General features: G+C 37.6%; 1 protein-coding gene across 1 annotated transcript in view; it reads right to left on the reverse strand.

The window, feature by feature from the left end:
- Positions 1 to 514: 514 nt before the first annotated feature.
- Positions 515 to 13329, reverse strand: part of LOC149161182 (putative LRR receptor-like serine/threonine-protein kinase At4g36180) — a 40540-nt gene continuing 27725 nt past the window's right edge. Inside the window, exons 2-5 of the mRNA XM_089434800.1 lie at positions 3405 to 3974; positions 3076 to 3296; positions 855 to 1062; positions 515 to 758 (exon numbers count right to left, since the gene is read on the reverse strand). Of these exons, the coding sequence (XP_089290926.1) occupies positions 515 to 758; positions 855 to 1062; positions 3076 to 3296; positions 3405 to 3974 (1243 nt within the window). The remainder of the gene's footprint in view (positions 759 to 854; positions 1063 to 3075; positions 3297 to 3404; positions 3975 to 13329) is intronic.

Genomic DNA, 13329 nt, shown 5'->3' on the forward strand with positions numbered 1-13329 from the left:
CTGTTTCCCTGAGTTGTGGACCAAACTGTGTAAAAGATTCTGCTAGGCATTTTGAATATCTTCGTAGCAATAAAATACAAAAAAACAGTGTCAGTCAACAAAATGTTTACCTCCGAGGGATGAATCCACATTGACAATCCCTTTTTCCTTGCCCTATGCACTCACTGTATACGAAGGTGTAATTACGCCGTTTACTCCATCTTTAACATCTCCACTTTACAGGAATTTCTCCTCCAGAAAAACGCTTCGATGCTAGCCATATTCAACAGTGACATTGGCAGGCCCGGTTTCTCTGGCTTTCTGTGCAACGAGGGATCTATGCTGCCGCCTCAGCATGGATGAAAAGGATCTAATTTAAAAAAACAAGAAACCACCTCTCAGCGTCGATGAAGAGGGTCTAATTCAGAGGAATTAATTTAAAAAGCCAAGAAACATGGATTGAGAGGATCTAATTTATTGTAAACCAAGAAACCGCCTCAGCATGGATGACCTTCCAGCATGAACACCACCTCTGTCATGGATGGCCTGGATGACCTTCAAGCATGAACACCACCTCTGTCATGGATGGCCTGTCCAGAGGATCAGGGGCTGTGCACAGAAGAGCCACTTTCACTGCCAGCAGAAACTCCTCCCACTCTGAAGATTCTGGATCCAGTTCCAGAAGGCTTGGATCAAACAGCTCTGAAATCTGCCCTGTTTGAAGCTGTCTCTTCACCCATTTCACTATATCTTCGTCCTGGGTGAACATGACCGGCCTCCTACCAGTAAGAAGTTCCAACAATACAATTCCAAAGCTGTAGACATCAGATTCTTTTGTCATCTGCCCTGTTAAATTTATTTCAGGAGAAACTTACCCCAGAGAGCCAGCAGGGGTGGGTGCAGATGAAGAGGGATCTGCTGGAATGGCTGCCAGTCTATCCAGGCCAAAATCTGAGAGATGGGCTTCAAAATCTGCGTCGAATATATATATGGCCCAAAGGAGTTTATCACCAAGAAAGGCAGACTTCCTGGTAATAGTGGTAGGGAGTAATTGCCCACACAGGATTGAAGTCCACTCCCAAGCTGAGCAAAAGGGTAAGACAAAAACAAAGGTTTAGCAATTTCTTCTTTATGACAAAAACGACACTTGGGTTAGGATACTCCCAAATATTGAGGTCATTGGGAAAAAGGAAGGCCAATCAATAACAAAGACCAAGAAAAAAAGCCTCTTATGCTGCTTTATATGCCTTCTAAATTGTTAGAAACCGAAACAGCAAGCTCATCTGCTTAAAGGTTATCTCCCAAACTTGGTTGAGCCGGACATTTAGAGAATATCTTCCAAACTTGGTTAAGCCGGACATTTAGAGGATATCTTCCAAACCTGGTTAAGCTCAACATTCAAAACAGGCTTTGTACTCAACCAGCGACAACCATCTGCTGGATGATATCCTTTGAAATCTTTGGAACAATTCCACCTACAACGCCACCACGATGCACTTGAGGTTCGCAAGCCAAGCTTATATCATATTTGATAGGAATAACAAATATCATGCATGTCTGTTGTTTATGAATAGCAATTTAATAAAAATAACAAAATAGACATAATTCCCTCAATCAAATGTTTTTTCCAGAAAGAAGATAGGCTTAGTGTATTTGGAAAACAATGTTTCTATTTTTGTGGTTTGAAAACATTTAGTAGCATGTCTCTCGAGATAACAGGAATGACAATTGAATGTTATTTCTAATTTAGACACAAAATTTCACACATTTACGAAAGGCGGACATGTTAGCAATTAATTACATCTATGTGTATCACAGGAAGCACACACACATACCTTGATGTTAAATAAAAGAAAGAAGAAATATTCCGAAAGCATAACTTAACACCAAAACTTTGAAACATTTCCACAACAACTAACAGTCAGCCTGAAATTTGAATAGCCATGTGTAAATACTAAATACAGAGCATTTTCATGCACAGGTGTACACAGATCCTAAGACCACAGGCACGTACACAGAGGATCAGAAATCTGTTTACCATCAACAAACTCAAGATGGTGACAGTACGAAAGAACCATCTAAAACCCAACAATGTCAAATGTGAAAATGTGTTCATAGATAAGATAAGGTACCTATATTAATATCCAAATGAATAACCAAAAAGATGGGTATATGGAACTGGAGGAAAAAGTACAATAAGCAATAAGCACCTGGAAGAGTACCTAAGAAAGCATAAACTAAGATAAACTAACAGATACATGAAAGGAACATGATCAAGTAATGTCTGAAGAACGAAAGAAGAGAAATAGGCGTTAGATATAACAGCGAGATCCTAGCTCAATATCACCATGATAGATGAAAATACAAGTAGGCAAGAAGGGAGGAGATGGGGGAACCCGTCACCATTAGTGGCCAAGAAGGGGCCGATTTTCCTGCAAAATATAGTTTTTTCAAGTTTGTTCCCTGTTAAGTTCAGACAATCCTTCTGACAAGTAACAGAAAACTCCAATCACCCACTATGGTTGGAATCCAAATGATATAACAAAGTTAGATATTTATGTCAGATTATTATCAGTATCCAACCAATGTCCCCGAGGGTATTTTCCTATAACTATTGCAACAACACAAATACAATGACCGAAAAAAAAAAAAAAAAAAAAAAAAAAAAAAAAAAAAAAAAAAAAAACAGCCATGAAACATGGGCTAGGAATGCCCATTATCATCCATATCCAGTGAACACTTGAAGCAGTTTTGTGACAGTTACCTAAAAACATGTCTTATATTAATCAATACTAAAAAAAATTAATTAAAATATCGAAAAGGAATAGTGAACGCCCTATGACACCCTTTGGGAAAGGAACTGCAGTGTGAAAACCCTATTATACCCTATATATATATATATATATATATATATATATATATATATAGCTTTTCTGATATACCCACTAACTATATATATATATATATAACAGAAAATGTATCATGAATCCCCTGAAAAACAAAAAACCAGAGAGACGTAGCACTGTAAGAGTAAGTAAACAAAATCAAACAGGATGGGAAAAAAAGCCATTTAGGAAGGGTTTCAGGTTTTCGTACCGCGGGAAGATGCTGACGCGATAATCTTCCTGTGGCTGGCTCTCCCCAGCCCTCCCATGTCACTTGAAAATTTTACCATTTTCAGGCCAAATAACTCCCCTGTTGTTGCCTTCTTGAACGAAATTAAACGATCTGAAACAAACGAAACTTGCATTGTAGTTGCCGCTGCCATGGCTCTGTATAGAACAACTGCGAGCCGAGATGAAGAAGTACTGATTATTCTGAAAGAAAGAAATAATGAAGTTGTCACAGTACTGAGAACAGCCGAAGAAGAGGAGAAGAAGATGAGGATGTCGATGTCATTAATTAGTCAATTCTAGTGGAAATACAAGTGAGCAGGATATCCTCTCAGGACTGTTAGATTCCTGTGCTTCACTTTTCCCAAAGCCTCTGCTTCTCGTCTGAAGACACTCTCCTCGATTGGTCCGTCTGCTAATCTCCTGATTGATAGCACTGTTCCATCCTGCAAACATGCCTTGAACATGATTCCATACCTGGTTCTGCTCAGTACATGTTCTTCATCAAAATGCCCTGTGGCTTCCAGAGCATTGGCGTAAGAAATTGGGTTGTAGAACATGATCAGTTTATTCTCTTGTTCACCACTGGTTTCTCTCAGTCGCCGTCTCTTGCGCTCCATTTTCACAAGACAAATCACCAGGCAGGCTGTGGCGCTGACAAGAAACAGTGCCCCGCATGCCACAGTTATGGCGATTAACAGTATAGCCCGCTTTCCATGCCGATGATGGTGATGCTCATAATGACGATGTTGGCAAGTGGTGTTGAGAGGCATGCCACAGAGCAAAGGATTGAAAGCAAATGAAGACGCATTGAAGAGTGTTGCGAGGGTTGCAACAGAAATCACAACAGATGCCCGCCGAATATGGAGGCCATGTGTCAACCTGAGAATGAAAAGGACGAAGAAAGTCTGTTTCAAAGGAAGGCCTATCGGCCTAATTAGAATATTGAAATATGCTTACAAACAAAATGGAAATAAACTAGCTCAGGCAATGATAACTTATCTCTGAGAAGAGGTGTGGCAGCTACATGCCTCTGAATTGTGTTACAATGTATTCTTTTGTAATATTGGTACATGTATTCTTTTTAATCACATTCTTTACTATTAATAGAAAGAGTTTTTTTTATTGGAAAAAAAACTTAGACTCCCAATCGCACGAAGGCTCGAGAGACGACAATTCTGATGAACAAGTTCACACCAATTTCTACTAACGGGACTTCAAAAAGGACATGGCTTTCTCAATTCTCCAGGTCAGAGCAGTTTCAGTTCTAGTAAGTTCGAACCCCAAATTCCACTATTAACAAAATTTACAACCTCAAAGCCTCCAACAAACTACACCAAGTACTCACTAAACCAGTGTATTTCGAACACACAACAACTCGTTGATCCAATTAGTTACCTTCTACTTCCACCTCCAATTCTAAATATTATGAATTGTGGACTTGTGGGTTCCAGCTAGAGCTATGGTCAAGGAAAAATCAATCTGGAATGTAGTAAAAAGGAAACAATAACACTTTAACACAATTTTGATCAAGCATCTAAGATACCAAAAACTTGGATGGTTGTTCCAATGACTTATGTCCTAGTGAGTTCAGTGCTGGTTCGAGGCGCAATAGCACCATCATGGAACAAAAAAGAGGTTGTGATGGATCTGAAGAGACGTATTGGGTAATCCACGTCGTGGGCTACGTTGTCACAAGAATCCAAATTCTTTTCACCTCACGCAACATTTATCGTTCTATCAAGATCAGATCCAGACAGGCAATGGTGGTTGGTATCCATCAGGCAACAGATTTGGAGTGAGGGACCTATAGCGATGGTATTATGTCCAGATCTAGCTTCCCTAATCTAAATGTGGGATCTAGTCTCTCGTATGGGTATTACTCATTGTCTTCACTACCAGATCTGGGCGTTGGATCTACAAAACAACAATTTTGCCTCCAAGTTTCGTTCCATTTTCGTGATATCCTGTTTTTTAAAGATGTCGGGCTTCTTGTTGAACTTTATTTTTTTTTTTTGGTTATGGGGATGCAGTATTCGTATGGTCGTGGGAGATGGGAGATGGGTATGATGCTTCCCTCAAACTCCAACACGAATTGCATGCAAGTGGAAAGAGCAGATCGGTTGAGACAAATAAACAGATGGATTTTGACGATCAATCCTCAAATCCGATTGAAGCAGGCCTGATTCAATGCATGATGTTCGAGAGTGCAGATGAGGTTTGTGGGTTTGTTGCGGATTTGTTATGCTATAGATCGACCATGGCTTCCATGCCTTCATTCAAGCAACGACTCAGGCCTGAGACAAAATTGATCTCTACAACAAACAAATATATGATCTACGAGGAAGTAGTAATGGATTCTTTCCTCACCAAGTTGCTCGATGCAACAAATTTACCCTCGAATCTTTCAGATGAGACCAATATGAGGACGGATTTGGGTTGCCAACCCCCAGATCTGATTGAAGGGGCTCCGATCCAAATTTTTATTAAAACACTGAGTGGTAAATTAGTGTGTATGAGGGTTTGGATCTAGGATCGGGTACAAGAACTGAAGCAAAAGATTCAAGAACAACTGGGTATTCCAGTAAGACTCCAGAATTTGATTTATGCAGGGAAATCTCTGCAAGAGGGATTCAAGTTGCAGGACTATGGAATTGTACCCGATTCAACCATCATCCTGAACATGTGACTTCTTGAGGTTGTGATAGATCTAGTTCTAAAGGCCCAACTTCCTTCAAGGATGCACTTAAAGGGAAGATAGATCCGAAAAAAATGCAGAACAATGTCCCAATCTTCCTAGTCCCTATATTATGGAGCAAATGAACCAGGTGTCGACATTAACAATCAACATGCCAGAGGTAAATGAACTATACTCTGATTTCCATGCAAGAGCAATTATCTATAGATTCAATGGATTCTGGCCCAAATCAAAGAGCTTACATCAATGGATTTTCTCTACGTGGGCAAAAAACTATGAAATTCACCTATGTTCTAAAGGTTTTTTTATTGTAAAGTTTAATACAACAACATTTATGGAATATGTATTAAACGAGGGACCATGGTTTTGGGCCAATGCGGGTCTCTTCTTGATACCTTGGTTCCCAGGATTTGATGCAAATACCATGGTGGTCTCCAAAATGCCAATATGGGTTCGATTACATAACCTCCCCCTGCATTTTTGGCATCACTTATTATTAGAAGGAATAGGGAATTCCTTGGGGAAGTTCCTAAAAGTGGATGCAGATAGAGTCTCAAAGGGAATTTTCACCTTTTCCAGAATCTGTGTAGAGGTAGACCTCAATAAAGGTTTACCTGATAGAATTATTTTGTTACACAACAATCTGCAATGGTCCCAGCCTCTTTATTATGAGAATACGACATTTCATTTTTGTACATGTTTACGAACTGGTCATCTTCAAAATGCGTGTCCACAAGCAAAAACAGATCCAAAAAGGAAAAAGTGATAAGCTCCAAAGCAAAAAGGTTGGTAGTTTTTAGGTTCCCATGAAGTGGAAGTAGAGGATGCAGAAATCCCAAAAAAAGCCTTAAACAACAATGTCCAGAAATGCCAGGAATCCATATAGAAGAGCGATGTTGAACATAATTCTTCAATAGTTCCAATGCCTTTCGTTTCGCAGCAACATATATAGAAAATCCCATCTAAAAAAGAAGTCAGTGGTACCAAAAGAATTCATGCATTAGAAAGTTCAGATTCTGATAAAGAAATTCATGTAAATGTAAAATAGATGCAAATGACTATTGTGTCTTCGACTCCCAACTCTAATGGTTGGAGGAAAGTCGAAAAAAAAGAAGGTTGAAGAGAGTATATTTGTATTAACTCTTTGATGAATTGTTATTGATCTTGGATACCAGGATCTGTTATTTTACGCATATGATTTCTAGCATTTGCAATATGTAATTTTGTTCATTATTAATCCAGATTTAAACAGGAACGCAACAAAGTACAGAAATAGCGATAAATACAGAGATGCAGTAGAAATAATACTTTCATTTAATTAATGTAAAATACAGAAATATGCTTACAAACAAAAATTGAAATAAACCAGCTAGGGCGATGGTAGCTTATTTCTAAGAAGAGATGTGGTTGCTACATGCCTCTGAACTATGTTACAATGAGGCTCGAAGGCCTATTTATTGTTGAAAAACAATGGAAAACCCTAAACCTCCAAAAACCTAACCCTAGGAGATGAAACGCAAAAACTGTGGGCCCCGTTAGGGTAAATTGGTACATCAACTTCCCAGGGTCGTAAATTTAGCATACGATCTTCGTTTGACGTGCACAATACCTCGTTAGAAAGATCTATCCGAGGACTACAATTTTTGAGTGAGCGACGTCATTTTATAAGCAATGTTGCTCTTAGTTTTCCCAAAAAACGTCATTTAGGGCCTCAAAACGGCTCTGGAAGTTTAGGACCCAAAAAACTGCTAAAAATAGTAAATTGTACTACAAATAAGGAAATTGAAAAAATGAAAGAAACAGTTGTGGGGGTCCAAGTGGGATAGGTGGGTGGCCACCAACATCCACTTGGATCAATTATGAATAAAATTACGATTTTTCCTTGGGAAAACAATTTAACACAAAATGATTTTGTGGGGTTCTATAAGAGATCCTTTTACCTCATTTTCCTTACTTGGTATATGTTAGACACACGATATTGGAAACCAAATACAAACATATATTAGTTGATCTCAATGAATGATGTACATTATGTACATATAAATACATAAAAGAAACCGTTGAATTAGTTTTCGGGTCTTCTTGGACTCGAATAACCAATCACCCTAACATCAACTTAATATTGAGGATTATTTGACTGACATTCCCCCCTTAATACGAAGGGATGTATCAAAGTCCAAGAATGAGAGCTCAAAATGAAAAAAATGCATCTCAACCAAGACTTAGTTGAATGTCTCTCAGAATGGTTTTTAAGGATAACCACAAACCGAACACGGTGGTTTTTAAGAGAAAACCAAAAATGATACCCACGTCTAGAACTTGCATAGAAGTTCTGAGATCAATCAAAATAACATGCCAAAAGCATGTAATCACACTCATTCTCATAGAGCATAATTCAAAATTTTGTCTACAACTTTGAATCTGAACTAGTAGCAACAAAATTACGATCTGTGTCTTAGGCTCGCTTGACAAATATTCGAACTTGTAGCAGACCATAACCAATTCCCCCCTTGTCGGATACAGGGCGAGAAGTTGTATTCATCACTGCAAGGCTGGTCAATACTCTCGAACATATCCTGCGGTATGACCTGTAAATCTTCTTGGTTATTTTTTACCAATCCCAAGAAGTGATCCATCCAAAATTTAGTTTCTCTCTTGCAGTAGTCTTCTTTCTAGAACATATGTTTGAATGGTGATTTCACTTTCCACAATGATCACATGGGAGAAGATCAAAATACTGATCTTTCACATGTCCAACTCTATTACACTATTAGCATCGATCAACTTGTTATGGAAAAACACCATCCAGAAATCCAGCGCTTCGAAATTGTATAGGTTTAGAAAAATCAGGCATGTGAAAAGATACATCCATGACATTATATCCCAAATTAGTTCTGTGTTTGTTGTGTACAAATTTCTCCCACGGTCTTCTAAAGGTTTGGGAACTGTAGGTTTCACATATGTATGCAAATGACTCTTGCATACACTTGTCTGAATATGACTTTCTGCAACATCCAAAGTTTCTCCTGAAATGGATTCATTACTTTTTGACTGTTATTGGGAATTAAGATCGTCACGATATACTTGAGACTCAATCTGGAGAAATTCAAATGTCTCCAACGCATCATGTAAACGGACTGTAATATCACCAAGACTTGCTTTGTTGATATTTACAGTTTCATCAGCAGTAGAATTGATGAAATTGTTTAAAATTTCTAATACATTCTTAATTTAAGTCATTTTACTCAATCTCAGGTGTCGGATTCGACTGAAAATGCACTCGTTTTACAAAATAATTTCAACTTTAACAACACAAATCATAACATGTAACAGACAACTGCAAAACTTCTTGGCCAAACTGTAACAATCTCTACTGAGTAACAAAACAATTGACGATCATACTTTAAGCAAAATCAAAAGATCATCGAAATTGGGATGTTATTTAATTAGTTCGTCGTCATCCAACAAAGGTTTTCTTGTAGCAAGGATTTATCGTCAATTGCAACTTCTTCATGGCACCTTAGACTTGTAGCATTAGAAACATTGACGACTTTCTATGACAGATTTCCGTAGTGAGAAAATTATTCAATTTCACTCCCCAGGTAGTAGTGACACTTCACAGTTCAATATGGGAGCAACAATACCAATGAGCCAACACAAATATCTGCACTATAATTTCTTTACTCCAACCCAAATCTTAATGCCAAATTTTTAATAATAAAAGTTTATAATTCCAACTCTGCCAAACATACTCGACCATAAAATTGCAATAAAATTAAAATTCCAATTTTATTGACCTTCATAACTTTTTGAAAATGCTAGCATACTCAAACTCACGTCATACCTTTTTCACTGTATATTTAATTTCATTGCGCCACGACGTTACTCTGTTCTTCATCATCCAAAACTGTCTCAGGGATCAATGCAGAGAATAGCTCTCACATCAATAATATGCACAACTTTATATCAAATATTATAAATGAAATTGTTGTTCGTCAATAGGTCAAAATCAAAGTCAGCACAATAGATCAAAGACGAGTAGGTACATAACAACATTGTGTGGTTCCATGTACTCGTAATGGTCAAACAAAATCGACAGTTCAGAGCAGTTCTCAATGTATCCAAAGGTTCCTGGCATCACGTTTCTTGCTGAACTTTAATGGGCGAGGTGGTCTCGGGAGGAGGTTTGTCAAAATTTCTCATCACTTAAATCAACGGTTCAAATTTCTTACGACATCACTTATTCCTTATGCTAGAAACCGCTCAAGTGCTCCCATGGAGTTGTTTATGGTTTTAAGGGAAACATGTGTTGTGTCAATGTGTGCTTGGAGACTGGCATTAACAAACTGAAGACATTTGACCATTTCATTCAGTACATAACTCATACATTTTCAACACACTGACAGTACCAGGAAATTCATGTTGTTAATAACACCATTCAATGGTAATACATTCTTTGCATCACAAAACTGAAATGTCGTACTAATTCATGAATGTAAAATTTTATTTAAATAATATGGCTCCCCAAAAATTTCAACCAGTGATTAGCTACCAAATCAAATAGCACATCACGGATATGAGATTTATTGAAATTCACATATACCTATTTTTGTTAAAAACAAATCAAACATGTGCAACACGATTCTAGTTTCATGGAACTATTTCCCATAATTGAAGATGAATCATGATCATTCAACACAACATTTTAACCAAACACAATCATGTTTCTATTGCGCGAACGATCCCATAAACTCAGATTATGTATCCAAGACTTCAAATAACAGTTCTCTGCTCTGAAAATGCTGGAGACACCTTTGCATTTCAAATTCCATCTTCGATGTTGTGCGAGACTAGGTACTGAAACGCAATACTCACTTTCTTTACTCTGTGTTGCTCGATCTCTGTCACAGAGAGGGTATATTACACCCAACTACCCAACTTCTTTCAACTGGTTCTTTGTTTCGCTTCCAATGCAGACGACTTTGACTGACAAAAAAAAAATTGAATTCCCAAAGTCATCCAGCGTCCGGGGATTGAATGGAGAATTACGACCGACCTTTAGCGGAACTGATCCACACGTAATTATACTTCCAACATTCACAGTCCACACCATATTTTAACTAGGCAGGATCCAAAATCATTGTGTGGCTTCACCTTTCTAGTCGTCAATGTTATCTGACCCATTCTTCCCTCAGACTCAACGCTTGGAGCGGTTCCGTCACAAATTTTTTGGACTTCCGATAGATGTACACTAGTGATATTTCTTCGATTTCTGCAACAACATATGCAATCAACAAACCACAGGTCATTTGACAGTGTGCAAAGTTCCAAACACAATATTTCAATAACGTGCAGGGAAAACACAGTCTTTCAATAAAGCGCAAACATCCATGGCCACAAAACTAGTGGCTCATCTCCTCAAACCAGTGCTCTAATACCATTGTAGTCTTTCAATAAAGCGCAAACATCCATGGCCACAAAACTAGTAGCTCATCTCCTCAAACCAGTGCTCTAATACCACTGTTAGAGACACGATATTGGAAACCAAATACAAACCTATATTAACTGATCTCAATGAATGATGTACGTGATGTACATATAAATACATGCAAGAAACCGTTGAATCAGTTTCTGGGTCTTCTTGGACTCTAATAACCAATCACCCTAACACCAACTTAATCCCGAGGATTAGTTGACTAACATTATAGACGAACCTATCCTATCAGATATGTTATGATTTTGTTCAAATGATATATGGAACAAGATCCAACAATATTTTGATTCTTATTTGTACAAAAAAAATTCTCATTCACCTCTTCTTCCTCTCTTAATACAAAAATTATGCTATTTTGTCTCTTCTGCCTCTAGTTACATCTCCATTTTCCACCCTTTCCTTGAAAATGTGTGTTAGAAATGTGTCAAAAATTCTGCTCTTTTGTCTCCTGCCTCTAGTTCCGTCTCCATTTCCTACCCTTTCCTTGAAAATGTGTGTTGAAAACATGTGTGGGTTGACAGAGAAAAAATTTACATATTTATAAAAAAATGAAAACACATGTTACTATCTTAAAGAGAACTGATACTACCTTTTGAACCCATTTTGAATCTCACCTTAAATAAAAATTGTATATTTCTTCCGCAACATAAACACAAGAATAGACATTCTTACATTCCAACACTTAAACCCCTTGGAATTCCTTACCAATAACCCATTCATACTGCTTGGAGTTGCAATTAACCTTTCATATAAATAAATAAATAAAAACAAAAAAAAAAAAAAACGTTTTACACAATCCGTTCTCCATGGAAACAGATTCAAACCCATTATAATATTCATAGAGACCAATAACCCTACAGGAAGAGACAAAGCTTTCTTCCACAACTCTTCAACTTTTTTATTAAGTTCCTTGAAAATGTGTTTGAGTCCTAAACATCCTTTAACAAAAAGGGCCAAGAGGCACATCCACCACATAGACTTTCTTAAAGCCCGATGAATAACAAACTTAGATCTCCCATCACCTGTAATTTTCTTTCTCAAGAAGGGTCCTCAAAGCAATAAATTCAACTCTATTGTTTTAGCCTCTACCAGGGAAATACCTGATACCAGCTTAGATCCATCTAACACTAGATCTATCATGTGCTGAGAGGGATCAAATCCCTCGATGTGCAAACCTTTCCTCAAGTTCTACACTCCAAAAAGAAGGTGTGCACCTCGAGGGATTTGATCCCTCTTAGTGCATGATAGATTCGGTGTTAGATGGATCTAAGCTAGTTCCAGTTGAGGGCAACAATGTCACAATTTTAGATCTTCATTATTATGTATATGTTTGTGATTAACTTCAAAATTCACATTGTGTTTTCTTTGCTTGGCATGACCATATCATTCTCTTCTTTAATTTAGTTTGTGTTGCTTTCCTTGAATGGTTTGTACATTTGTTTTTCGATGCTTTGAGTGGTTTGTGTGTTTACATGTTTGGATTTGGATGGTAGTGTTTGTGAATGTTACAATTGTTGTGTTATATTTTTATATGTGTATGTAATTATGTATTAATAATTAGTTGATGTTGAAGAAGAGAGATAATATTTTCAGTAGTTTGCAGGAAGATTGATACTACACATCTATTTCATTTAATTTTAGGTATCACAACTTCTAAAAAATAATTAATTCTTAATAGTGTCCCTCTAGGTATTACAACTTCTGACAAATAGTTAATTCTTAATAGTGTCCTGTTGATGCCTCGAAAATCGCTGCAACAACATTGGGGGATAACCACCCGGTCCGGACCTTAAAAGCAGCTCCTTTTCCGTTTGGTGTGGTGGCTCCGACTGTTCATCTAGGTCCAGTTACCTTCTCCCTATTGCTATTGGTTTATAATGTATCTTTAACTACCAATAGACAGGGACATCAGATCACTTCTCCTTGCTGATCAGGCAAGAGAATGACCCTTAAGCTGATTTGGGCTCAGCCAAGCCACAACTAAAATTTTGCATCTTTGAGGAGAGGACTTAAAAGAATGTAGAATTTATTCTAAATGCAAGATT

This window comes from Pinus tabuliformis, chromosome 5_2 (assembly GCF_031772625.1).
Source record: "Pinus tabuliformis cultivar Carrire ecotype Pingquan chromosome 5_2, CPIR1, whole genome shotgun sequence".
Taxonomy (NCBI): Eukaryota; Viridiplantae; Streptophyta; class Pinopsida; order Pinales; family Pinaceae; genus Pinus; species Pinus tabuliformis.